At 40.2% G+C, this 26771-nt stretch overlaps 1 protein-coding gene and 1 long non-coding RNA gene across 2 annotated transcripts in view; one reads left to right on the top strand and one right to left on the bottom strand.

Moving 5' to 3' along the window:
• The window catches only part of LOC134515407 (uncharacterized), a 169048-nt gene extending 147064 nt beyond the window's left edge, over positions 1 to 21984 (top strand). Inside the window, exon 4 of the long non-coding RNA XR_010070974.1 lies at positions 21932 to 21984. This is a non-coding gene — a long non-coding RNA (uncharacterized LOC134515407). The remainder of the gene's footprint in view (positions 1 to 21931) is intronic.
• DYNLRB2 (dynein light chain roadblock-type 2) lies at positions 12967 to 19397 on the bottom strand. The gene is made up of 4 exons (XM_063332580.1): positions 19378 to 19397; positions 19091 to 19166; positions 15179 to 15346; positions 12967 to 13242 (listed from the first exon to the last, which is right to left on the bottom strand). The coding sequence occupies exons 1-4, from the start codon at positions 19378 to 19380 to the stop codon at positions 13199 to 13201; spliced, it is 291 nt and encodes a 96-aa protein (XP_063188650.1). The 5' UTR covers positions 19381 to 19397; the 3' UTR covers positions 12967 to 13198.
• Positions 21985 to 26771: the final 4787 nt, after the last annotated feature.

The following is a 26771-nucleotide window of genomic DNA, read 5'->3' as shown; positions in this document are numbered from 1 at the left end:
GGTTCTGGTCTGCCTTTACAGAGCCGGGTGGTTTGAGCTGACGTTACAGAGGCAGCAAGGAAGACAGGCAAGCGAGCGCTGGGAGAAGTCCTGCACTAACGCCTGCGTGTCGGCAGGGCTGGGAATGTCCTGCGCTCTCCCGTCTCCATGGAGCAGAAGGTGATGTTTGCGTGTAGACTCCCTGGGTCACAGGCAGGGGCTTTTCCTGCTGGAGTGAGCCATGCACAGAAGTTACATACTTAGTGGATAATAATGGTTTTATTTTTCAGGTCTTTGTCAAAGGAATTTGTTGAAAAGGGTTTAGTCGATGTAGCGATGATTACCTGTTCTATTTTTACTGTGTTCCCACGTGGAGATTTTTTTCTTCGTTTTTCCTTTTCTCACATTATGCCGTGTGGCCAAACCTGTAAATAGCCAAAGCCAAATGCTCTAAAAAAAGCCAGAAAGGAAAATCTGAACTAAATGCACCAAAATAATCTATCAAGAAAACATGAATGTATTAATGAGAAGAACCAGGCAAGTTATAAAGGTAGAAATGAAGTGGACGACCCCAGCAATATCTGAGAAAAGCATGATGGTAGGAGAGGAAATACAACAACCAGGATAGACAGTGTAGAAAGAGAAGTCGTGAACATTTACCATAGAACAGTGATAACTCATTAAATAATTCAGATACATGGATGGAAACATGCCCTGCAATTGGAGGGTGCGCAGGGACTCCCCCACTCCATCATCAAAACATTGTTAAATCAGTCGTGTGTAGTCTAGAAATAAGAGTAATGGTTTTAAAAAGATTTTAATTGAATTTATCCATCATGTGGTCTTTGCGCATTTGTTCGTTGTATGTGTAAAACATCCGCCAAAAATAATTTATAGCAACTATTTCCAGTGACAGGGCAATGTAAATTCTCCCAGGCAGAGGATGACTATGTGAAAATAATTATACATGAATATCCAGCTGAGATCTTTAGAGCCACAGAAAAGGGTGGTATGTAAGCAGTTTTGTAACAGGAGTGATAACGCATGCACGTGCATACTAATGCTGGAGAAAAGTTTCAAGGCATCCAACTGGGCTAAATTGCAGATGCAGAATTAAATCAGGAATACTTTTGCCTATAAAATTGCAAGTTCAAAATTTGGTCAGGCTTTCAAAATCTCAGAGAAAAATACCAAAACTGATTCAAACACCTGGGCTTTGAAGTCATGCAGGCACTTTTGAAAACTGTAGCTCTGGATGAAATTATGAATGTCTTCAGGATAGTACAGCATTGAACTAGCGTTAGCATGTACAATTCGGCAACGTATGCAATGTGCATTTCAACTTAGTTAAAATTCCTAGTGCTACTAAATAAAGATGTATCAAAAGCTGATCTGTGCCTGCAGACCAAGGAAGCATGGGATGAACTAAGGGTCTCATAAGGTAGTGGTGTCATGGTGCAAGAGTTAGGTCTGGAAATCTGGGATACGGAAGACCCAAGGAGACAAAAGACACAAGTGAAGCGTGATGGCTATAAATGATCGCATCTACAATATGTATTGCTCGTGTTTAGTCATTCTGCACCCAACAATAACCCGCGTTCTTGCGCTTTTCTGTGGTGACTTAAAGGGTAGCTAGCTAGGTTGGGATGGGCTTTTGAACTCATGGTTTATACTATGAGTAAACTGGTTTTATACTGTAGTCGTGGGAACTCTTGGTCTTCAAGCACTACGTGTAATGAATAATATATCATGAGACTATTTACTAATCTTTCTTGTGTGCTATAATATTAACAATTTTCCACATGTGGGTTTCATATTTATCCCCCTGTATCTTGAAGGATAGCATAAGTAGGTGATATCTATTGTGCAGGAACCACACTTACTCTTATGTAGTATTTGTTAAAATTATTTCCAGAGCAAGTGGAATACAGGCCATAAAATACCTCCTAATCTCCTAACATTGTTAATGAAATAAAATAAAATAGTGTTATTCATTTCCCACAAGGAGAATTTAAAAATAAGCTCCACGTTGAAATGACAGATTCCATAATGGCAGCACATGAAAGTCCGTATGCAGAGGCTGACGGCGGAGTGTGCGAAGGCTGGCCATGGTCTACATCGTGCTCTGCCTGGAGAATATGGGGCACGAAGCTTTGAACCGTAGACAGATCCTGAAATACCATGTAGCACATTACTAGGCACTAGCAGCGGTGGCCTGCATTTCTGGGGCAGATTTTCAAATTCCAGCCTGCCAAAGTATTAGTTTCTGATCAAGATGATGTAGCGCGCAGCTCTTGAGTTTAATATGCAGAAATAATTGTTTCTACGGCAGATGACTGACTCCCCAGCTCATTGATGAAGTGGGTGTGCAAGCGGGCAAGGCTGATTGGACGCATGGGTCCATGTTGAGTGAGGGATGAGGTTTTGGCTGGTTAACTTAAAATCCAGACCCTCGTCGTGTTGACTCAGGGGCCGTGTCTCTTCTCTGAATACTCAGCTGTGCTCAAGGACGCAGCTGGCGTGGGAACCGAGCAGGGCACAGGGGTGGGTGACCCTCGCAAATCAATTGCCGATCAATTGGTGCAGTGGGTGGAGGAAGGCGAAATGAGTTTTCCCAGCTCGTAGTGGGGCAGTATGGTGTCTACCCACCTCTCACTTCTTAACACGCTCAGCCCCTTTTCAATTTATCGCCGCCTACTGGGGCCTTAGGGGGGAAGGCTTGTGCTTGCAGAGTCTGACCTGGGCACGGTGAGCCAACATAGATGTCTATAGTCCAACACCTTTTCAAATAATCAAATTATAAGAAGTTAGAGTCCAGAAGGATAACTGGAGAAAGAGTTTTTTGCAAAGTATTATGTTGGGCTTCTCCTCTTACAATTTTAGAGTCAGGTTTTATGCCTTTTATGTTGCTTGAAGCATGCCCCTCTATGCTTCAGGTAACAGCACGCGAGCGTTTATTTCTTTTGATGAATTCAGGATGATTGCAAACTGTCCCAGACTTTTTAAGAAAATCTTTTGGAAGTTTACTGTTGGATGGGATACAGCTTGTGAATGACTAACAGATTATGTTGATGTCTTTTGACATAATTTTTGTGGTTCTGTAAATCACTATGACTTTTATAATGCCTCCTACCTCTGTTGTAAATTTACTCCTTTAGATACTTTACCCTGACTGTACTCGCTAAAGCTGGCGTGGCTTTCAGTGCTGACGTATAGGACTGTACGAGATGCAGGGTGTGCGGGTGCATGTGTGTTTGCATTATCCCCGCTCTGAACGTATCCCACAGATAAAGACTCCCATTAACTTACGCTTGGCTGTGCTTCATACCGACATTAGTCAAACACGTCATGAAGTTGGCCGGCTGAAAAAGCACGCACAAACCTCATGCCTCTTTGTCCTCCAGCAGCTTCCACATGTGCAGGACTTCCATATAGGAACTCTCAGTGAAAGGCTGTGCAGGAATGCAATGTGCAAGAATGGTTTTGTCTTTTTTTTTGCTTTGATTGGATGCCATTTATATGGGACGGGGGCCATAGGTAATCCAGATGTATACGCAACGCTATTTCCAGAGCTTATATTGGTGAAGGTCTCTTGTGCTGTTGGTGCGTATGTTCACAGGTCTGTCACCAGTGAGCAAGTCACACTGCCGGTCGCACCTCAGTCAAATTACGATAGATGGAAATTTCCTATTGTTGATGTGACGGAGGGGAGCATTTTTCCATTAATCTTTTGGCATTCTTTGAAGATTAACAATGCAATTACCCCAAGAAATGGATTTTCGCAGGGGTATATCTGAAGAACAGAAATGAATTGCTTTTCTAAGACGTGTTTCTATGCTTATATTTGGTTTTGTGCGTTGCAGATGTGCTCCCGATGTCAGCAGGTGTGTGTAGATGTTATCACCGAGTTGTGAAAAACAAAGTCTGTTTGGCACAGGTAGATGAATACCCTTGCAAGTCCTGCAGTGCTCATTCAAAAAGGAGGCTATGAGTGTGCGGTTATACTCCCTTGCTTAAACAGCTCTTCAGTCGGAGAGCAGCGTCAGGCATTTTCTCATACTGTTGAGAAATCCTGCCATGGGGAAATCAGTCGCAGTTCAGATGAGATCAGTTCCTTCATTGCAGAGATTAATCAGGAGTGCAGAAATGGCAGGGAATGGAGGTTAGGATGATGCTTTTTCCGCTTGAAGTTGACTGTCAGGGAAAGAGGAAGGAATGTTACATGTTTTTATTACAGGGTTTGGGTTGCTGCAAGGTGTGGTTTGGGAGTGAAAAGAAGGAAAGGGACTTTGAAGGCCTTTGGGATGCTGTGTACTTTATTGTTAATGGATGTGAAGCGAGCTAATTTAGAGTGCGGCAGCATTTTCCTGCTTATTTCATAAACTCAAGAACACAATGCACAGCGATGGTCGTTCAGTTGTCTGCCATCTAATGGCCAGAGAAGAAAGCAAACTAACCTGGTTTTGGCCTGTGGGCTACAAACCGCTGGGGGTTCTTGAGCTAAATATACATCAAAATAAAAAGAAATGCAAGCTTTTGCTCACAGGTTTAAGTGTGTTACACAGGGGCTTATGTTACCATTAAAAAATGGTGTGATGCCTCCATAGAAAACTGCTAAAAACTAGAAAAGAATTCCCATCTTCGCCTGCAATGTTTTTAAACGTTGCATATCTGAAAGCAAATATCAGTCTGTATATGAATGAAAATGAATAATTTGAGACATTTTGAATTTTTCTGTATTTACATATTGTGAGACTGAATAATTCTCTTCTTCCTTCTTTTTCTCCAGTTCTCCCCTCCACTGACACGCACCCTCCCTGTTATTTTATTGTAATATGCAACGTATAAGATCTCTCGGCGCCGGGGCGTGTTAACACACACCTGTGCCTCTTCCTCTCGGGCAGACCACGGTGGCATCTGCAATAACTGACACCAGTTCCATGGCACAGAGAAAGTGCTCGAGGTAAATCTCTGCTAGAATAACAAAGAAGAGATGGGGAGATGTTCCGCTTTAATATCCGCTCCATCTTTCTTATCTATATTAGAAACGTCTGTCACTAAGGGTGTCTGAGTAGAGCTGAAATTATGAAGCACCTTCTAGATTCCTTTATCTCCTGGAGCAACATTAATACTTATAAGTAGTAAAGGAAGGACCATCGCTTGCCTATGCTGGTGCATTTGTTTAGGAAAGATGCCTTTTAATTTCATAATGTTATTTGAAATGCCTTCCTCTGCTCTAAGAAAATATCCACTTTCATTATTCTTTGTGAAACAGGAGCTGAAGATAGCAGGCTTGCTCACAAAAGCCCTGATTTGAATATGCTAATGTTAATTTAAGCATTCAGTTGCCAAATTTTCATGTAAGTTTTTTTTTTTCTTGTAGTGTGCACATTTAATATTTGTATATCCATTATTCCCCATGCTTATCTGATCCACAGGCACTGAGTAAATACTGTCTTTGAGCATGAGCTACAGCAGAAGTCAAAAAAGACACTGTAAAATGGAACTCCTCTTTCTAAATATGCATCTCCTTTCTCCTCTACTTTTCCCTGGAGCTTGTAAATTTTTTGGGGGGGGTTGATACTTTTTATCTAAATACTACAAATTAGAGTAATTTCTAATATGGTATCTGGCTGAAGTAATAGGGTGTGTGGATACATTCCTCCCTCCTTGCAGCTCTGCTTGTTTTGAATGGAAATGGTGCAAGTAGATATTACCTCCTTCAACAGGAAATGGTGATCAATGGAACACTTAAAAATAAGTTTCTGAGTAATAAAACTGTGACAATAGGAAAAATTTCATACCTTATCTTATAGAACATCAGCAGGGGAGGGAAAATGGGTGAAAAACTTACCTATATGAGTTGCTGAAAACAAGATCTGACGTCTATAAAATGTGTTTGCTGATGTTCTAACCCAAAGCAGAAGGTTAAATGTGTTACTTTAAGTCAGATACTGTGAAATACATGAAAATCCAGTAAAATATCCCCATTTTGTGAAGAGAGACCTATGTTAGCTACCTACCATAGTGCTGACTTCACTGAGGTTGCAACGTATGACATTTTGCAAATAATCTGTCTATCGATAATGCCTAGTCTTTTCTGTAGCCTGGCAGCTTCATAGCTGCTCTTTCTAAAAACCACAACCTATTTCATATCCGATCTTCACAACGTACCTACAGCTAAGCAGTAGTGCGTTGTACCAGTGCATTACCACGGGCACCTCTGCCACAAATTAGGGAAACTAATACTGCTGGTAGCCAAGGGAGAGTTACAGTGGCCTTATTAAAGGATTGCAGTAGGGTAAATAAGTAGAAATTGTCTGTGGTTCCTCTGTTTCCTGAAAGGAAAGGAATAAAATTGGTTGAAAAAATAATGCAGTGATACTGTGCGGGTACTCAATTTTCTTGACTGTAACTTCTCCTGTTTTGCGGTTTGCTGAACCATGAGTCTGTCTTTTATTTCCGAAATTCTTCCGAAGTGGAGTACACAAGGGGAAAGTAAGCTTATATGAATGCAGAATAATTTCATTTAAGTCAGTGAAGTTATTCTGCTGAAACACTGGTAGAAAGGAGAAAACTGGTCCTGCGGACTGTTTGCCCTTTAGGCCAAGGATGGCTTTGTCATGTGAGATAGACCGTGGTGAGTATATGGTGAGTGCTCCTCGAACAATACGCAGGGAAAGCCCTCTTAGAATATTCTACAATTAACAATAACCTGGAATCATACAGATTGTGGGTTAGTCAGCCTCTTTTTCTTCTTTTCTGGATTATGGTTTAGCTATAATATATAACCCTTTCATAAAACGTTACAGCAAATAAAATCTTTGCTTAACCATGAACACTCCTCGCTTTTCCATCCAGCTCCACTCTTTCCCTTGCTTGGGGATAAGAGCATTTCTGGTTTCTCCTCTCCAATCCTGAGACACGTGCTGGCAGTCACACAGTTGGCCAATATTGAGTTCTAGACTTGCAGACGTGATTTTTTTTTTGCAGACAAAAGGGTAATTCTAGCGATGGGCGCTCTCCCTTATAAATCACTAATTAGTAAATTAGAAGGAAACGGGCAGCTTTTCACAACTGGCAGTAAGAATTCCTTACAGAAATGCTACAGCTTCATTACTAATTTAAGTGTCTTGTCATTATTTATTATCTCTATTTGACGGTACTTTCTGGGTTTTAGCCTGAACCAGCCATAGTGGGATACTGCGAGCCACTCAAGGCTCAGAAATCCAGCTGATTTTAGCAGAAGAATATGCTGAAGTACTTAGTTCAGCAGCAACAGCTGTACAGTAGGCACTGGGGTTTGGTGCGTAAGAAGCAGTTGCTGTTCCTGAGGCCAGATTCCGAGGTGGCCTTCATCCGACAAATGCGCGCTCCCCTTCGGACAAGGGGCAAGAGGGGGAAGGAATAACTTACTGGATCCTAGCGTTCTCCTTCCATGTTTGAAAAGTCACTTTAAATTGTTTGAATAGTGCTAATGAATGCATCCCTTGTTGTCACACTTGCAACTATTTTCATTGGTTTAATTGTGGAGTTTGTATATATAAATACCAAACAAAACCAAATCTTTGCGTCTCCTTCAGTCTTCTGTGCCACCTGAAGTGCTGCGGCACAACGTTCTTCTCTGCGTTCCTGTAGGGCTTTGAAAATGCAAAGTGCTGTTGAGTGCTAATTTTTTTTCGTGATGAGCCATATTATAGCAAACTTTCTTAGCCTGAACCTCTATTTAGCTGTTTTGCTCCTTGCAGTCATGGTCTTTGAACAATACTTTGTAAACCTATTGCCAGCTGGAAACTAATACTGACTTCTGTCCATCATCACCAAAAAATGGCCTAGGGCAGTTGGCTTCTTGCTCAGTATCTTTAAAAACAAAGCAGTGAAAGCACGTGGAGATTTCTTTCTGGCCCAGTTGGCATAGACTCAAGGTGATGGTGTCTTTTGAGTATTATTTTAACTATTATATTAACTATTATTTTAGATAGAAGCAATTTCACGGAAATCAATGGTGCAGAGCCAGGGCAACTAAAAGGGTGCTCAGGTCAAAGGCAGACTTAGGTAGTTTTGGAAGAGAGGAAGAATATTCCGTACTGCAGCACCCCCCAAAACAATCTGCAGAGCTGAGAGCGCCGATAGTGTTGCTTTTAAAAACAGTGCACCCTGATCGATGTAACTATTGAAGATTCTTCAGAAAAAAATTCGGAGTGCTTTCATTATTATTTAAGGACAATTTGCAGAGATGGCTGAAAGCTGCGTATATTTGGACTAGCTGATTTTCTGCTTGGTTGCATCCTGAAGGAGAATTAACCTTTTCTCTCTCAAAGTGTCTGCAAAGCGCAAGGAATCGGTTCAGATCTCCCTGTGGCCCTCCTGCTAATCGCTGCATTCTTACAGGGGTCTGTTTCTGGTCTCACCGTGTCCCCAAATGTGAATATCCTGAAATTCAGAGAGATTCAAATCAGTGCCACAACCTGAACAGATAGATGACGTACCTCTGCTGGTATGCTTAATTAACTTAGGACATTCTAGGCTTTCTCTCCAAGCATCAGTCTTCCTTTCTCCCATGGATACCGTGAAGTCCCGCGGTGAACCTTGTGGTTATGACCTAATTTTTCTACAAACTGAGAGGTTTAATTTGTTCAGGTGCCAGGCTAAGGGAACACAAACTTGGAATTCTCCTGGCTACTCTAATTTAGCTGCCTGAGATTTGAAAAATCAATAGGGGAATTATCTTGCTGGCTCTAGATTTTAGCTTAATAATGAAAACATAATTAAACGGAAGACATCAGTTTATTTAGGAAAACTGTGGCTTTTTCTGCGGGTCCACCCCAGAACTTGTGTCCTGCTGTGTTGAGACAGTGGAGCTGGGATTGATTCCCCTGCTAGGGAAACCCGCTCTTATTGAAAGTCCTGCTGTCACTGTTTAGTTCCAAAACTAACTGAATAACTCTTGAAAAGAATATTAATTCCTAACTGCATTTTCAGATGATTGTGATATCTTACTAATCTGCCCTTTTCAGGTTCGCTATTATTAACACTTACAATCAGGTAGTTTCTTCAGGGAATCCAGTGTGGTCCAACAAACACCTCTCAGGAAGTTAACAGTAATTACATTTACATGTGTTATATACACATAGATATATCCATCATGTATATAATACTGCTGTATACAAAGCCTTGTGTCATCAGTAAATCTGAGGAACTTCTCACTGAAACTATCTTGGCAATTACAATTAATACATGACAAAGTACCCAGTCTGATCATTCATTCATTAGCAGTAGGAGAATTTCACATTTAACATCTTAGTGCTTCCTAGATGAACTGTGGACATCCTTAATGAATATTCTCCACTTCAGACCATTCTGACTTAATATTTAATCCCGTTCCTCACTGTTACGCTCCCTTCTAAGAATCCTGTCACAAGAAAGCCCTTACCAGATCCGACAAAATACGAATACATAAATTCCGGCAAGTCTGCGCAAGTGACAATTAGTTAGCAGTTCTTTATCTTACAAACGCTTTATCACTTGCGCAGTTTGTGAATCACTCATTGTATCCCGTAGTTAGACTCAATCAACGTACAAACATAAGACCACAGATTGAGATACATCTTGAGTTAAGCTGAAAGTATAACTGAAAAATAAACCATTTGATACTTCTATGTGCATTATGCAACGTGGAATAAATGATAATTATATGTCTAAAAAACCAAGTAACTTCACAGAAAGCCAGACTACCAAATGCACTGAATGTGCATTAAATGAAATATTTAAAAGTATTTAATTGGTAGATAAGCAAAATGAGCAACTGCCTTGATTGAATCTGCTGGCAAAAGCTGTTGTCCCATGGGGAACCGCGCATTTTGAAAATTTACGTGTTAAGGAAAATCCAAGGTACTTTATCTTGAAAGTGGGAGACTCTCCAGGAACTTTCTATTTTAGTTTATTTTGAGAACCCCAAATGCTTGATGCTGATATAATTTATTCCTTGGCTGATTGCCTAACTAGCATGTTACAATTCGACCCAAGCCCTGCCTTTGAATGAACAACAGCCATTCGTGACATTCTCAACATTCCCTTGACAAAACGATCATCTATGAAATTAATCTCTTTCATGCTCCTTTTTCCTCAGTCTCCCCCAGTTAATTGTTAACTAGTAAAAGCTCTGGTGGTTCACATAAATAACAGCTTAAATGACTTGGTGTAATGCTTTTGTGGTGCTCAAATAACTTAAACGTTTATTTCCCTGTATTTTGTCTGGACGATTCCATTCCTTTTCCATGGCCCACCTTTGTTCAGATCAATGTGCTGACGAGGCTTTTCCACTCGGACTGTTGGAGACTTGACTATTGTCACTTCTGTTTCCTACTGAAGGACCCAAATGAAAAGTTTACATGTGTTCAGCTCGCTTTTGCTAACGGAAAATAGAAACAAATTACCAGGGAGTGAAATGGAGTATTTCAGTTTACGCTCCCCAGTGAAGATGTTGCCAAAATTGTGTAATAGCCCAAGGAAGCCCGATGAGAGGCTGCCCCAGGAGCAGCTGGCAGAAGCCCAGCCCAGCCCGTGTGTTTGCACAGCCTTTGCTACCACGCGCATCGTTATAAATGGACCAAACTTTGCCCTCTTATCTGCATCTACGCCTCTCACAGGAACAGGGGAAGAAACCAATTTGCGAGCAGTATTTGACCCTTGGAGAACTATGCGCATCTGCTTAAAGCCATTTTTCCACATAAAAACACTTTTCAGCAAAATGATTTAGCATGTGTTTAATTTTAATGATTTGGCTTAAGTGTCTTTGAGTGCTTTATCAAGCTACAGCAATCATCAGCTGCTTAATAAATATTGGATTAAAGTCTGTAAAGGGAACTAACGCATGTATCAGAAAGACAAAATGAAAGAACGTTGCCAGACGCTAAGCTTTTCTCTTCTCAGTGTGCTACTGTCTTTGGGCTGAAGGACATTCTTCAATGATGCTGGAAGTTGCAACACCAATATTATTTTTGACAATAGAAAAGTGTATCAGGGACTGTAATTCTGGCAGTTTTCTGGACTTATACAGTGAAACCTCCACAGAATTTAATGCTGTTAGAGAAAACTACGGAAACAAAACTATTAGCACCAAATACACATTAATAGTAGTTGGAATTCAGCAATAGTTTTGGGTATGTGCTGTAATTAAAAATATGGGCTTTGAATTGGTAGGCGTTTGACATGCCAGGGTGTTGGTAGAATAATGTTCACTATTGCATAGCAATAACTAGGTTGGATTTTTAAAATTATCACAACAGAAGCAGGGAAGATAACAAATAAAAACTTAGTTTTTGTAAAGCATTGCCACATGTCAATTGTTGTTCATTACAAACAACTTAAAATGGTTGTTTTCCAGTGCACAATTCAAAAACCCTCCAGCGGTAAGGAAATTCTTCTGGCACGGCACTGCCGACAGTAAGTGCCACCAATAGTGTCCCGTTGATTTACGTATCCTTAAAATTTTGAGTAGCCCTGCCCAGCTGGATTGCTGTGTTTAATTTCCATCACGCTGGGGGTCTCTGCGCCTTTGGGTTCGCTTCCTCTCAACAGGCAGTGGCGCTGAAACTCCCGTGGTCCCCACTGCTCGGGTGTGGAATCTCTCTGCTGGCCTTTGAGATCTCAACGCGCAGATACCTTCTGCTCGCAGGAGCAGCACCAGCCCTCCCAGATTTTTCAGTGAAATACAGTCTATTATTCAGCAAAGTCAGAGCAAACACTCAGATTTGAAAAAAAATACCACTAGGCTTTGTGTAAGTTTCGAATGATACAGAATGCAGCCCTAATAGCAAATTGCTGACTCCATATCCACCGAGACATGCAGTGATTTATCAGTTTCATAACCTCGACCACAATTCGTGTGATGTACTACAAAAATCCCTAAGCAGTATTCAACAGATTCATTTTTCCTTTCATGCTCATAGCCACCCCACATATTTGTTGCTCTTCCTTCCTGTTTCTAGAAAAAAACCTTCTTGTGATCAACTGAAGACTATCTGAAGTTTTAAAGTTTAAATAATTAATTGATAAAATTTATATATAAACTACGTAACCTGAGATGATCTGTGGTACAAGTATGACTGGGTTTTTTTTCAAGCACAGGGTCAGCTCAAACTCCGCTCACACACTGTCTCGGCATATACACAAGTGCAGAGCTCAGCACGACTTTGGGATCACGAGGGAGGAAAGGTTGTAGCTGTGCTTATCCACACCCAAGGCACGCCGTGTGGGCAGAACCGGGGGGCTGCACCCAGTTCTGTCCTGCCCTCCCCCAGCCGGACGGTCACATCAGCCACCAGACTCATCCCAAGGCACTGACATGTCGTCCGAAGCGAATGGATCTGTACATAGCGTAACCTGACAGTGGTCATTTATCAGGGCAGCTGATGGAACACCTCTCCTGTGAGGCCAGGCTGAGAGTTGGGGTTGTTCAGCCTGGAGAAGAGAAGGCTCCAGGGAGACCTTAGAGCCCCTTCCGGCACCTAAAGGGGCTACAGGAAAGCTGGGGAGGGACTCTTGATCAGGGAGTGGAGCAGTAGAATGAGGGGTAATGGTTTTAAACTGAAAGAGGGTGGATTTAGATTAGATATTAGGAAGAGATTCTTTACTGTGAGGGTGGTGAGACACTGGCCCAGGCTGCCCAGAGAAGCTGTGGCTGCCCCATCCCTGGAGGTGTTCAAGGCCAGGCTGGACGGGGCTTGGAGCAACCTGGTCTGGTGGGAGGTGTCCCTGCCCAGGGCAGGGGGTTGGAACTGGATGATCTTTAAGGTCCCTTCCAACCCAAACCATTCTGTGATTGTATGATTTATAGATGTGTGTGTACACATGATCTACAACTTCCCACGAGGTTTGATTTCTCCTCCAACATAATGTTAGAAGTGCAAAGAGAATGATTTAATTGCAAGAATAGCTTGAACAGCCATTAAAGAGAGTTTTAAGCATTTTGCTTTATTATTGCTCTTCTGAGTATCAAAATAAACGTACAGTATTTTGATATATGCATTATGAGTTGCTGAAACACAAATTGATACAGCTAAAACTGAGAACTTCAAATTGGCAACAGTTTAGTCGTGACAGTTACACTTTATGCAAAATTACTTAGTGCTATGTTTGCTATTAAATATCAACAAATAATATATAGGTTAACAAGTAGAACTACATCACTGTCTCTGAAAGTATTGCCATAGTAGGACTATTCACATGGGTTCTGAATAACGATCAGGAGATACTCCTTATCTGCAAAAAGATATAAAAATGTTTAGTTAAAATATTTTATCTTATTTCCTGATAAATACTCTTTATTCATCTAGTCCTCTCCAGCTTTTTGTTTATAATACATAAGTAAAAGCAATGGCATTTATAAAAAAACATTTAGAAAAAGGCAAGCACTTTGTTCAAAAATCTGAGATTACAGATAAAAAAGAATCTGTGTCATAAAGCTTAACTATACCATATTAAAACCATTTAATAAGCAGTAGATTTGCCTTCAAGAAGCTGTAAAGATATTTAAACAATATGAAAAAAGTCACAAGATAAGCACCTGGAAGCTAGCACTTGTTATAATAAAAAACTTTTGACATCTGCAGCCTCTTCTGCAGGTGCAGAGAACTTCTTTCAGTTCACTAACTAGTTTATTCAAGATTGAGAACCCCATTTAGACAGAAAAAGCAGAAAAGATTTGAATAGACTTCTACTATGAATAAATTCTAAGCATGCCAGACTTCGCCTACTAATTCTAAAAGCCCGGGGAAGTTTTGGAAACAATTCAGTTGGATAGCTATTTAACATTACCTATTTTAAATGAAACATTTTTGAAAGTGTCCAGTGAATTTAGTAGGGTCATATCTGCTTTGGAGAGTTAAGAAGCTGCACTCCTGCATTGTCACTTTCATCCAAAAAGCAACTGAATATAAATCACAGGTGGTTCATTTGCCACCTTCTATTATAGTAAAATACAATGAAGCCTTTGAACTACTAATCTCCCTGTTAGCAAAAAAGCTTCACATTTTATACCGCTTATTTTCAGGTCAACATGCTTTAATGGTTACTAGTCAAAAAGTCACCTCTAAAAAAATAAGTGAAGGGCAAATGCAAAATAAGAATCAAGTGCATCAGTTTAAATCAATGAGCAAACCCCATGATTTAAAAAGTGCATTAGGTTTATACTCCAAAATAGAAACTAAACTAAAATTTTAATCTTAGTATCAGCTGATGACTAATGTTAACACTTAATGACAGTGCCAGATTTCTTTCACACATACTGGTTTCATAGCAGCATTATAAATAATGCCAGCGAGGCAAGGTAACGCATACCTGGTGCAGTACCTTTGCTCTGCATTTGCTATGAAATCGGCACCAGAGGACTACCCCAGTGAAGGCTGTCCATCGCTACGGGCTCAGAGCCCACATCCTCCCCATGGCTATGCTGAGGAGATCCCAGAAGCTTCCCTTCTGTTCTGCATGCCTTCACTGGAGATTTCTGTCAAATCCTGGACACCATTAGTCTCCTAATTAGCTGGTGCACACATTAGGATCTCAGCCCTAACCAATCGCTTCCACTTTGCCTGATTCACCTTGTACTGGTAATTGACCACAGCTTCACCACAGCTCGTCTGGCCTTGTTATCTGTTTTAGAGACACACCTAACAAATTAACATATATTTGTATTTAATGTGAGAAACAGGTTGCTCTATCCCCCTGGTTATTTTAAGGAAAATAATTATATCACAGTTACTATGTTGGTGGTGCTGTCCGGGACACAAATCCCACCTATGGTTAGGAAGTCATGATAACATACCAAGTAAAAAATAATTTTTAGAAACAAAAGATTGTTTGCATCTTTTTGCAGCTAAAATGTATTTGCTGCCTTTAATTCTATACATACATGCACGCACGCGTGCGCTACTTGATATATATATTTGTCCAGTTTTCCTTTGTGAAAACCCACAGAAACCAGGGCATTAATCAGATCTAGGCTTGTTTGGTTGTCTGCAAGTTTGTAAGTGCCATAAACTCCATACATTAAAATCCGAACACATCTGGTTACGTGGTGAATATATATTTTCATATACTTACTTTTAAAATGCATTTTCTACAGTAGCCTTATTTGTGAAGAATTAAATGAAACTTAAAAGGACATACAATTCTGTTGTTATTTTAATAGAAAGATTACCTGGAGCTATCATAATTTCATGTTTCTTTGATCTGATCCTAAGAAAGGTTAGATCATTCTGAGGATCAATATCTCTCACTGTGCTCCTAGCTTTCACGGTGAGCTGATGAAGAAGACCTGCATACTGCACTGTTGTAGAGTTATCAAGAGTTGTTCTTATTGGAATTCCTGAAAACAAATAATTTTCTAATAATCATTCAGTTAAATTGCATATTCTTCATATACAGCAGATCATAAGAGAAAAAACAAGGATTTAATAGTTTTTTCTGTTTTGTAGCAGAAAGGAGTCCTGTTGATTTCAGGTATCTATACACTTTTTAAAGTATAATTTATATTAATCAGTGTCAATTAAACATTGAGTTGCCTTATGAAACTTTTGAAAGAGCCTAATTGCCTTTTAAGGCTCTTAAATACCATCCTGTAGTACTTAACTAGTTTTGGTGCTTCATCAGTTTAAACAGCATCATTGAGTTTGCATCTTGCCTGCAAGAATCTAGACCACACTTGAACTGCAGCATTTGGCATGTGCAGTGGGAGAAATTACTCATTCCCAGTGAAATACCAAGAGCAATCAAAGGGCAGAAGCGGCATGGCTGCATTTGGCAAGCAAAACCACCCTTGGAACAATCCCTTCCTAGCAGCAAAATATTGATGATTGGTAGTACACAGTGTATCGATCCTGACTATTAAAAATATGACTACATAAGTCAAGATTAATTTTTGATGATTTAACGAATCATTGTTTATCAATGATTCGTCAAATCATGCTTTTTATATTAATAGGCTACCAGGTGAAACTAAAACCAGGGTTCACCATAATCATGCAAGTATAAAACTGTTAGGCTTTAATAAGCTTGTTTCACTAATAAAAAATTTATTTGACCTACTAACAAAGACAATAGATTACAAGCTGGCAAGGCAGTTTTCTCTTTGGATACATTTGTATTGCATCTTCCAGACGGACAGGACAGGAATACAAAACCAGAGTAATATGCCTTAAGTTAAGAGTTTGATTATGAAGGAATTAACATGCAAAAATAGTGAATGTCAGGTAAATAATTAGAGGCAAAGGAGTAAAAGAAATAATAGAACCACCTCAGATATTAGCTATTCCATAATTTTCCTAGGAAAGCATTATGTGAATCAGTTGAAGTCTGTGTCGTCACTTAAGAAATAGTTCTGCATTGCCAGGATGTGTAGCGTAGGGAAGCGTACAGCATGACCCAGTACATCCTTCATGTCGAATGTTTATTAACAGAGATTGAAACTGATGTTTTAATGGAAACAAACAGGTGTTCCCAAGCACTGCATTAGCATGATAATATCTATATAATCACGGCATTAAATAGTAAGTCACTTAAAAGCAGCAATGAATTAGTGTCAAGTTTATATGACCTTGCATTTAAATGATTCCTTCAACAAATACAGTACTTGTAATGAAAATGGTAAATGTTAAATGATCCTCCAAGGTCTAATAATAACATGAAAATGAGTTGACACTAGTGGCATCCTTAGATTAAAGCTGAGCTATGCTTACTTTAGGACAAATTCTCTTTGCCTCTGCCACCCAAATTAGAGAAAGGCAAATAAATCCTTCATTAGAAATGCTGCAGTGTTATCCTTCTCAACTGTGAAGGCTAGCAACAGTTTATGAGATCTTCCAGATAAACAATGTACGCTTGGCATAGTGCTTCAATGAACAAATCAACTCTCAGCATTAAAATAAATGACAGGCAATGTTTGTATTGGGAATCTTTAATTGGTTATTTCACCTACATACTATTACACCTAAGCATACCTACACTATTACAAAAATCTTAGTAAAAGACAATGGTTTATGTTACTGAAAACAGAGGGTTTAATCTTTTTAGGGAACCTGAAAAGCCTAAGGAACCTCACTACTGCACCACTGGTTCAAATATTTTTGCTGTGATTAATTTAAGTTGTGCACTTGTTTTAAATGTTTCAGGATAGAGGGAAATTAAATTTAATTTTCTGCTGAAAGACTTGAAGTAATTAGATTGTCCAGTGCCAATTATGGATATTTGGATATGTTACAAAATCTCACAACTGCACACCTACTTTGAGGTTCAGTTTGTGGTATCTAACTTCTTGGTACCTTGAACACATCTTCACAGAGCAAGACTCTCTTGCATTCACATCTGGCGTCAAAACATTTCTAATTGATAAACTATCAAAATTCCTGCACTAGTCTTGTCCATCAGCTTCAGAATGGCCACGTGTTCTACAGGTTTGTGAGGATGAGAAAGTTTGAAGAGGACACGGGGACTTTATACCTTGCTGTGAATAGGCTAATGTGCAAAAAGGAAGTGGAATGTTCTTCCTCCTTTGCAAATCAAAATTGATAGCGAAGGAATCCACACACGTGTGCATCACCACCCAGGGTGCCCGGCATCAGCCAGAATTTTGATTTTGGAATCCAAGCCAGCCTTTTAAAAAGCATGCTCTTGCCCTAACTGCACATCTATAGCTGAGCTGCCCCTCAATACCGTAGAACAACCACAGGTAGAGGTGGACACCTGAGTGGGAAATCATACCTGGCCAACATCGTGCCAAGAAGTCAACTGTTCCAAGTAACAGAACATATATTTCTATTAGATTACATTGGTGTTTTTGCCTTGAGAAACGTAACAGTCTGTAAGCTCAGAAAGGATCATTTGTGTTATCCGTTTGATTTTTTTCACTTCTCATCTGCAGCTTAGTCTAAGTGCTTATTGGATCAAGTCACATTTTATTTACTGGAACAGAATATAGAATGCCTGAAACAGTACTTGTTCTGAAACCAGGCTGCATTTCAGCTTAGTGACCTGCCATATCTAGACATGAGCGCGTGCAGGTGCAAAGCAGTTTTTCAGTTTCTATTTGCCAGGCTGTGCACTTCTCTTGACCTGTATCACCTATTCTGTGAACAAATGCACACTTTACTTAACATGTCCAGGCACACAAATTAAATTGTCCATATTTTCTAAAGGCTGAATAACATTTAGGCTTCCTTTGTAGTGTTCTTTTCTCCTTTTGCTAAACTGCTGCTAGTGCAATAGATTTTTTGGGGGATTGTGAAAGCAAAGGAAGTCAGCTAAATTATGGGCAAGGTAAATTGAGTGAGTTGTCTTTTTTGTAAAGGAAGGATTAAAACAGATTAACCTGAGAAGCCTAACTTCTGGAAAGTGATTTCTATGACCAGTTTAACTTTGGGCTTGCAATCTTCAAGATCACAGCCAAAGCTGGCCTGACATGAAACTTGCTCTTCCTCCCATGACAACACACCATATAACACAATTTAAAGAACTTGTGAATATTTAGCAGGTCTAAGGAATGGCTCCCACAATAGAAGACCAACTTTGTTTAGCAGATGCTTTTCTCATGAAGTTTTTGTTCTATTGTAACTATTCAAAGGAAGGGGGAAGAGTGAAATGCTAGTGAATTTCCTTGCGTATATGAAGAATTTTGGACTAGACTAAAAAATGCCTGCAAAAGCAACAGCTTAGTGCCATGCATTCTCCCTTTCTGTAACGTACCAAGAGACACTCAAGATTTGATTCTGAAAAATATAGGTTAGTTAAACAAGGGGGATAGGTAACAACATGGGACTCCTTAAGTTAAATTAGGTTATTTGTTCAGAGAAGACTTATGTCAAGGCTCCACTTTCTATTTTTCTTCTTTCCATTAACTTGAATGAAAAACTACATCATATGGACAGGTTCAAGAAATGGCCACAAACCAAATGCTTACGCCTTCAGATGAAACGCTTGTTATTGAAAGTCGGGACACCTTGGTAAGATATCACAAGCAGACTGCATTAACACCTCATGATTTGCAATTTTGTGCTTAAGAGTTACTACACTCATTGCGGCTACCATTGTTTCTTGGAGAAAGCAAAGGGCGTTTTACCTTCGGCGTTTATAACCATAGTTGCAATAACCCCTTTGTGGGCTTGGATCCTCTTGAGGGTTTCCTCCACTTCGGCCTGTGAGGAGAGAGGACACCACAGCACCCCCGCACCCACCACACCTCGGCCCGACGGCGAGCGCCGGCCCCTCTGAGGAGCCCGCGGGGCCGCCGTGCCCCAAAGCGGCCCCGGAGCTCTGCCCCCGTCCCCTCGCGGCCCCCCACCACCCATGGTGGCTCCCCGGCCGCCGCGTTCCGCTCCCGTCGCCGGGCGGGAGCAGCGCCATTACCATGGCCTGGCTGCCGCCGTTGCTATGGAGCGGCGGAAGTGACGCCGGGGGCGGCAGCGCGGGCCGAGCGCGGCCCCTGAGGAGAAGGTACCGGTGCCGCCTGGCTGAGCCCCGCGGGCCGGGCCCACCTGTGTCCTGCAACACACAGCCTACACCTGAGGGGGGGTCAGGACAGCCGCCGTGAGAGGGCTAAGGACAAGGGTACCTGTCTTAGGGGCAGCAAGGGCCCAAACCCGGGCTTAAATGGAGCCCGGAGGACGTGAGGGGAGGCCCCAGGAGGTGAGGGCAAGCCCCAGGTGGGGCTAGTCAGGGCAGTGAGGGCTTATTAGAGCTTTCAGAGCACCTACGGCCATTAGTATTGCTTCTCCTTTGGATAGGCGTGTGGCTGAGCTCTGTTGGTGCACTCTGGCTGGTAGGTGAGGTGAAATGAACTCAAGTTGCTTTAGTTATTGTAATGTAGGGTGTTTTGTGGTAGTTTATTTTAAAGCTGAGGCTGAAATTGACCAAATCCTAAAGATATCAGTTAAGTTGATGTTCTTATAAATATGTATTTTTCTTCTCCCTGTGTGTAAGTGTTGCCTTGTCTGCTCTCTTTTCCCACAAATACGACACCTTGTGTGGGTGTGCAGAGCGTAGCTTTCACCAGAAGCTTTCCAGTCTAGCTGTGCTATGATTGCTGTGTGTAGATAAATAAATCACCTTCACAACAAATGTTGTGTGCTGCTGCAATTTACTACACCTTTCAAAGTGGTGTAGGCCACTTTTACAATGCTGTAATGCAAAAGTTATCTATGTTTCTATTCTTCTTTAACAAAATAGTAGGGGAGCAAACTTCATGCACAAGACCTTTGAAGAGCCATCTTTCTCCATGCACGCAGTAAATAGTGTTGGAATGTTCAAAAGGCTCTCGCATCTCTTTTTAAGGGTGGTCTCACTGAGTCTTCTGTCTTGTTTACGAAGCTTTGTGGGCTCTTGTCATTAGAGTGACTTCTAGCTGCCCTGCTCTGAAGAGTTAGCAAGTTTACAAAGTCTGGTGTTTTGGGAAGCATGCAGCCTCTTTTTTTAAATGGGTCTTAAGAACAAATTAACAGGCTAGTTATTAATCTTCAGCTCTTTAAGGACCCAATTGTATTTGAAACCTGCAACAGTATATCAGCACATAATTTAACGCAGTTTATGGCCCTATGTTGGAGAGAAAATAAATTCAGTGTGTGGGATTGCCTTATCTATTACAACAATATTATTCTAGGCATTTATTAAGTTTCAGACTGGCAGGGACCAGCATAAATCAGAAGTGTTGAAGTTACTGTATGTTCAGATAAGTGTACAGATGAATCAAAAATCTGGCTTATGAGGGAAGGGAGAAATCATCAGAAACACCAGTATATTTATTTCAAAAGCTAACATTTTAGGAGTTAACCCAACATCCTATGATGTGGTGTGGAAGGCAATCAAGAAAGCTGTGCCTGTAGCTGATACTGGTTGGTATGAGTGATTGCATCAGCTGTGTGAATTGCTTCACCTGTGAACAGTTTAGCCAGCAGTGAAATTTGCATTGATGCACCTGTGTGGTTTTGTTACAATAAAAAGAATGGTGTTCTGAATTTTTGGAAATGAGGTATCCTTACAGATATTTTTTCATTTTTTTGAACAATTGGAAGCACTGGTGCATGATTATTGAATCTGACTGGAACATCTGCTGGGCAATTTTGTCTTAATGCAGCCAGTAGATGCTTTTAAATGAAAACTTACGGATTATACAATATAACCTGGTCCTACTGTTGGTCTTGGTCACAGGAGTGATCCTTGCTATTACCGTCCAATTAAAGTCGGCACACTGTAGGATAACATGTTGTAAGGGACAGTGATGATCCTACCCCTAGTAACTGGACTGGCAATTCCAGGAATTTAGAAAAATGAGAAGGAGGAGTTTTTCTACTTACTCTGCTGCTCTGTTGCTATTTTTTAATATTTGAGGCTTCTTTCAAGACCAGTGTTTTCCTTCATGGATGCAAGATGCCTATGTGTCTTTTTAAAACCAATAAAAATATCAGCTCAGCTTTGCAAAAAAAATACTGAACTGGAGCCAAAATGACAGCTAGCATGATGCAGGATTATTCTTGGAAGCATTATTTATGCCCAGCATGAGAGACTTTTACAGACACTCAGATAGGCTTTGTCTCAGACTTAGACACATAACAACAAATGAAAATATTTTCTTGGTTACTTGAAATTTAACTGAGAATTCAGATTCCAAGCAAAATAATTATTCTTTTGATGTACAGCAGTGGATGCAGTATTAGGAACAGACTGATACTGCTTGAGAAACTCCTAATAATCTAGGAATGGAATCTTGCAAGTGCTTAACTGTGTAAATAAGTTTAAATGTTTGCTGGTAAAAGTAGCAAGTGGGAAGCTTAAACTTCAGGAAGCTTGCACCTGTAGTCTGGTGTTTGAACTAATTTTTGCATTTATAGTTAAGATTGAAGGGGAAAAAACAGTCAACTGAAAGATGGAAAAAACTTAAAACTATTCTCTTTTTTTTTTTTCTAAGCTATGACAGAAGATGTAATTCTCCACATGGAAAGAAGGAAGAGGATTTTGCTGGTAAGTACATAAGAATTTCATTCCTTCCTTGCTGCTTGAACCTGGAGACCCGGGAAGAGGTAGGGAGGGAGTGAAATGCCATGTTGTTTAGAGGGACAGTGAGGGACTTGAGCTATACTGAAGTGCTGTAAACAATCTTGATTTGCCGCCAGCCATTATGAAATAGCATAAGTCAATTAAATTCAGGAATAACTTCACTTTTTATAACCAATAATGTTGATTACAAGTAACTGTAAAGGTCTGCCAGCTATTATGATAGCTCTCTTGCCCATGCTGTAGGATATCTCCAGAAGTTTTGTTGGCTTATGAAGTGGAATGAATTCATGCATGACCAGCTGTTGACCAATAGCAGTGCTGTTGATGACCATACAGTTAGTTCTTTCCATTTTTTCCTCTGCTTTTATTGCTAGCCAAATAGTCTCCAAGCGAATTTGGTAGAAGCAGATAACGTGGCATAGTAGGTGAAAGCTTAGAGTTCATTCTTAACAAACAGCCCTGACAGATATCTAAAATAAATGGCTGGTTGTTTGGTGTTTCATGATTATTTTGACACAATACTGAGAGAAAGAGAAATACAAATTGCCCTCAGGTGTGCAAAAGTTTGCATTTTTAATGCAGATGTGGTACTATAAATCCTGCTGCTGGGCAGTCACACATCAGCCAATGAATGGAAGCTACGGTTTGGATTTATTGCCCACAAACTCTATGGAGCAATCACATTGTGAATATTCTCAATTAATTTTTGGTCTTTCAATCTCTGAGGAGCTGGCTCTAAGTTTTGTAGAGTAACAAAAGGATAGAACTTTGCTATCCCAAGAAGGCTTCAAGAGCGAAAATGTTCCTTTGGTGGCAGCAGAGTTAAGTTATGGGGGAGAGGGTGCCAAGCTGCAAATAGTCAAAGAGAGGTTTGGGGTGTCTGTGGATGGAAAAAATAGACAGGTACCACCCTGGAGCCCTACTGATTATCTCCTCCTCTTCGAAGAGTTTTGCAAGGAACAATCAGTTGTTGCCAGCACCTCCTTCTATGTGTAAAATATAATAAAATACATAATCTCTATTATTCAATTAAAAACCTCTTCCCTTTCCTTGACTGAAATTTGGCTTTGGTTTTATTAAGAGACCTCCTTTGAAAAGGTGAAAATTAAGGAAAACAGAGTAAAATTAGTCATCCTCGCAAGGTTATGAACAAAACTGTAGGGAAGGTCCTGCCTTTCTCCACCTGAAAAAGGTCTTGTAGCAAGCGTGTGACCTAGAGTGGATGAGATCAAGATCTTTCCCAGTCTGACTGTTGATAAAGTTTGATTTGTTCTAATCTTCTGTTACCTCCATGAATCCAAATATAAGCCAAGACAGTATTTTAAGAAAAAACGTATGTTATTTAGGAATGTGTGTAACAATTTTAAAGTTACTCTGTAGATAAATGTTAGTGTGAAAACTTGCTCAAAATATTTTTTGTGTGCGTATTTTTCCCACAGGTTTTGAGAGCAGTTTCCCAGGTTTTTTTGTCTGTTGTGTGAGGAATTTCTAGCTCAAATCCTCTAGATGGTGCTACAGCTACAGCACACGGAAGTGAACTCACCGTTAGGTTTTGTGTCTTGTTAAAATGCTGCTTCACTTAAGATACGTATTGTATGAAAGGATTAATAACTTCAGCTACGATACTCTTTACAGGTTTATGCAAGGAAAAATCAGCATAGATGGATTCCCCGTTCTCAGCACACAAGAGTAGAGTGTTGTTGGTTTTTTTTTTTTTATAGATACAGAAGTTTTGCAGGAACTGTTGTGTGGTCAAATTATCCCCTCATCTCTTGAAGCCATACCTTGAGTGCTGATGAAGGTGGAGGTGGCCCACTGTAGCCGGTGTCGCTGATTAAGTGACAGCAATAAGCCTTTTAAAACTCCCAGCAGATGTTGGTGCTTTTGTATGCTAATGGGAACTTCATGAACCATTTTCTCTTCCTTCTGAGAGCAGAAATAAGTACATGAAAATCACTTTCTTATATTAAGAGGAAATTGATAATAACCTTGGTTCAGTTGTAAGGCAGAAGCTGTAGAGGCACTTTATTTGGTAATTGCAGAAAGCTTACGTAGAACATCATCAAAATTAATTTTTTATATTCTGCTAACTTTTCTTGTACCGAAGTAGTTAAGCAAAATCTGAATTGTGAGCACATGGCTACTTGGGCTTTTAAACCATCCACTCAGAGGCTTTCAGGCTGGTGTGTGGATTTGCTCTAGTAAATTTGCCTTATCACCTCTGTTCTTAAGGTAGCCACTCCTCTGCTACCCTGCTTGTTTTAGTGCATAAAGCTTAGTCAGAACAGGTACATCAACTTATCAGCAGTATTTGTGAGCTTTTACTGACCTAATATGATGCTTTGTGTGACCTGCTGTGAATATACAGTAAAAAGAGTTGTGCATCACAGAAGAGGGTGCTGTGCTGTATATGCTAATGTTCCACAGTTCTGTCTTGATAGGAAATACCCGCTGATGCAGTAAGAGTTTAGAGAATGACTACTGATGGCTGAATTATATTGAGGTTAGTACTGTTGCTGACAGTGAGGGTTGAGTTTGTGATTAACTTGTATGGAAACCCTGGGCTATAGAAGTGTGAAAACAGAGGGGCATAACCCAAGAAGGTGACCAACTGTCCAGTTTCTGTTATAGCTGAGCCTTATGTTCAGGTCAAGGGTATAGGCTGTGTCTTTTGCATGAATAAGAAAGAAATTGACCATCTTTGCAAGACATCTGTCTGTAAAAGGTGTTTTCTGACAATAACAAAGGAGTAGTCCAAGCCATGGAACAGTGTTTTAAAACTTCATTTCACTCGGATAATTGCATCCTTTCTGGTGTAAGTTGACACCTTGCATTTTAGATTCTTTGCGAGGCTGGACAACATTTGGTCAGCATTTTCCAAATAAATAATTTAAGGTGCTTTTTTGTACTTCTGTTTTATGACATGAAATAGTGGTGTCCTCTGCACTTAAAACACTATTAAAACATCTATAATAGTCTTCATAGAGTAGAGCGTTTCCTTACTGGCCAGATTTCATTTTGGGTAGCAGGAGTCTCTCTAAAGTTCGGCTATGCTATAGTTTCTATTAAATGTTGCAATACTGATTCTGAGGTGAATAGTGACAGCAGCTAAAGGTCAGTATTTTTACTTCCTGAGATGTCTATTTAGTGTTATTTGCCCTCTTTAAAGTGCAGCTGTCCTTTGCTCCAGAAGATAAGTGAATGATTGTAGCATCTGTAGAGTCTGTGTGTGTATTTCTCATACTGCTGAGATGTTTTGGTTTGCAAGAGCTGCAACCTTCTGTGACCTGTTTTGGCTACTAAGTGTGCATATGCACTTTCAAAAGTTCAACAAAGATAACCAGAACTAGATGGTTCCCTGCCAACCACCAGTTAAGGTGCCTATTTTAATACCTTGCATGTCTGCAGTGTAGTGGCTAACCTTGGGACACAGCAGGCTGTAGGTGCTAGTAAAAGGTGGGCTTGGGGCTCTTAAACAACAACAGCCTTTTTCCCACTCTGTGGTGTTCAAATGTGAGATATGGTATTATACTGTCCTGGCTAGCTGCAGTTGCCATCCTGGGCGAAAGAATGGATACAACTGGGCTCCTGGTAATTTGTGTCTTTATATATAATCATCAAAAGCCTGGACTATAACTGCCAAAGGATGGGAAACTAGTAGAGAAGTAGGGTGACATTTATTATTGACTTTTTTTGGGCAAGAAAAGAGCTATGTTTCCCATTACTTGAGTGTTCTGGGTGATCTTTGATGAAAGTCCCGATTAAACTACTGTCCAAAAATGCAACCTGTAGTTTGGTGATGCAATATTCTCATTTATTATTTCTTCATCTCAGTTTGGTGCAGAAGTAAGAGTTCCAAAATATTATAAAGAGTCAAGTTTGTAAACCAAAGAAATCTGAAAATGCCACAGCAACCATGCATGCGTAATTAGATATCATGAGACTTCTCCATCACTAATGATACCAGCTCACTTACTAGGGTAAGACTGCTTGGAGCAATTTTGCTATTAGGAGTTTCTCCTAAAGGCTTTTGTAAATATAAGGAAAGTTTGCAAAGTTAATTATCAGAGTTACTGGGACCATTGCTCATGTAAAATGATGAGGAAAGCAGTTATAACAGAAGTGAGTATGAGGCAGATTCAATTTTAATTTGCATTTGTAGTTATTGTGGAAAGATTACAATTCCTGGTTTTAAAGAAAAGCGCATGGAATTGTAGAATTTATTTTACATCACTGATCTATTTGAAAAACATCTATGTTTATAGATGACACTGTCTCTTTCCCTGAATGCTGCCCCTCGTGCATGGCAGGAGAATGCTGTTACCAAAACCTCCTAGACTGGATTACCTGAAAGCCAAGAGAAGGGGAGCTCTTGGTAGATACACTTGTTTTGAGATTCACATCCATTACTTGTCTGACAGAACACAAGTTGCAGTAAACTTCCTGTCCAGTGTGAAAACGGGTTTCTGTAGTTATTATAATAATCAGAATTAATGCAACTAGAAACTTGTTCTTTAGGTATTGATGTTAATCTTGTATTGTTTTTAGCCCTTCTTTGTAGGCATCTCAAGACCGCATATCTGGGTCCATAACCAGAAATAAATTCAGTAGGAAACCAGAAAGCTTTTAGAGGTGGTATGTGTCCATTCTAAAGCTTTTTGGAAGGAGTAAGAATTTGTTCTAGATGGAGTTGTTTTATAACCCGGCATTGCACCCTCACCAGTTGCGTTCTTCTTGTGTGTGTCACTGTA

This window comes from Chroicocephalus ridibundus, chromosome 4, assembly GCF_963924245.1.
Source record: "Chroicocephalus ridibundus chromosome 4, bChrRid1.1, whole genome shotgun sequence".
Taxonomy (NCBI): domain Eukaryota; kingdom Metazoa; phylum Chordata; class Aves; order Charadriiformes; family Laridae; genus Chroicocephalus; species Chroicocephalus ridibundus.
The sequence above is the reverse complement of the archived record's forward strand: the minus strand, read 5'-3'. Positions and strand labels throughout refer to the sequence as shown.

Coding starts and splice junctions, on each gene's coding strand:
- DYNLRB2 (XM_063332580.1), bottom strand. Junction 15,347..19,090: donor TATGGTTATAAACGCCGAAG/GTAAAACGCCCT, acceptor ATTTGTTTTCAG/GAATTCCAATAAGAACAACT. Junction 13,243..15,178: donor TGAAATTATGATAGCTCCAG/GTAATCTTTCTA, acceptor ATCTTTTTGCAG/ATAAGGAGTATCTCCTGATC.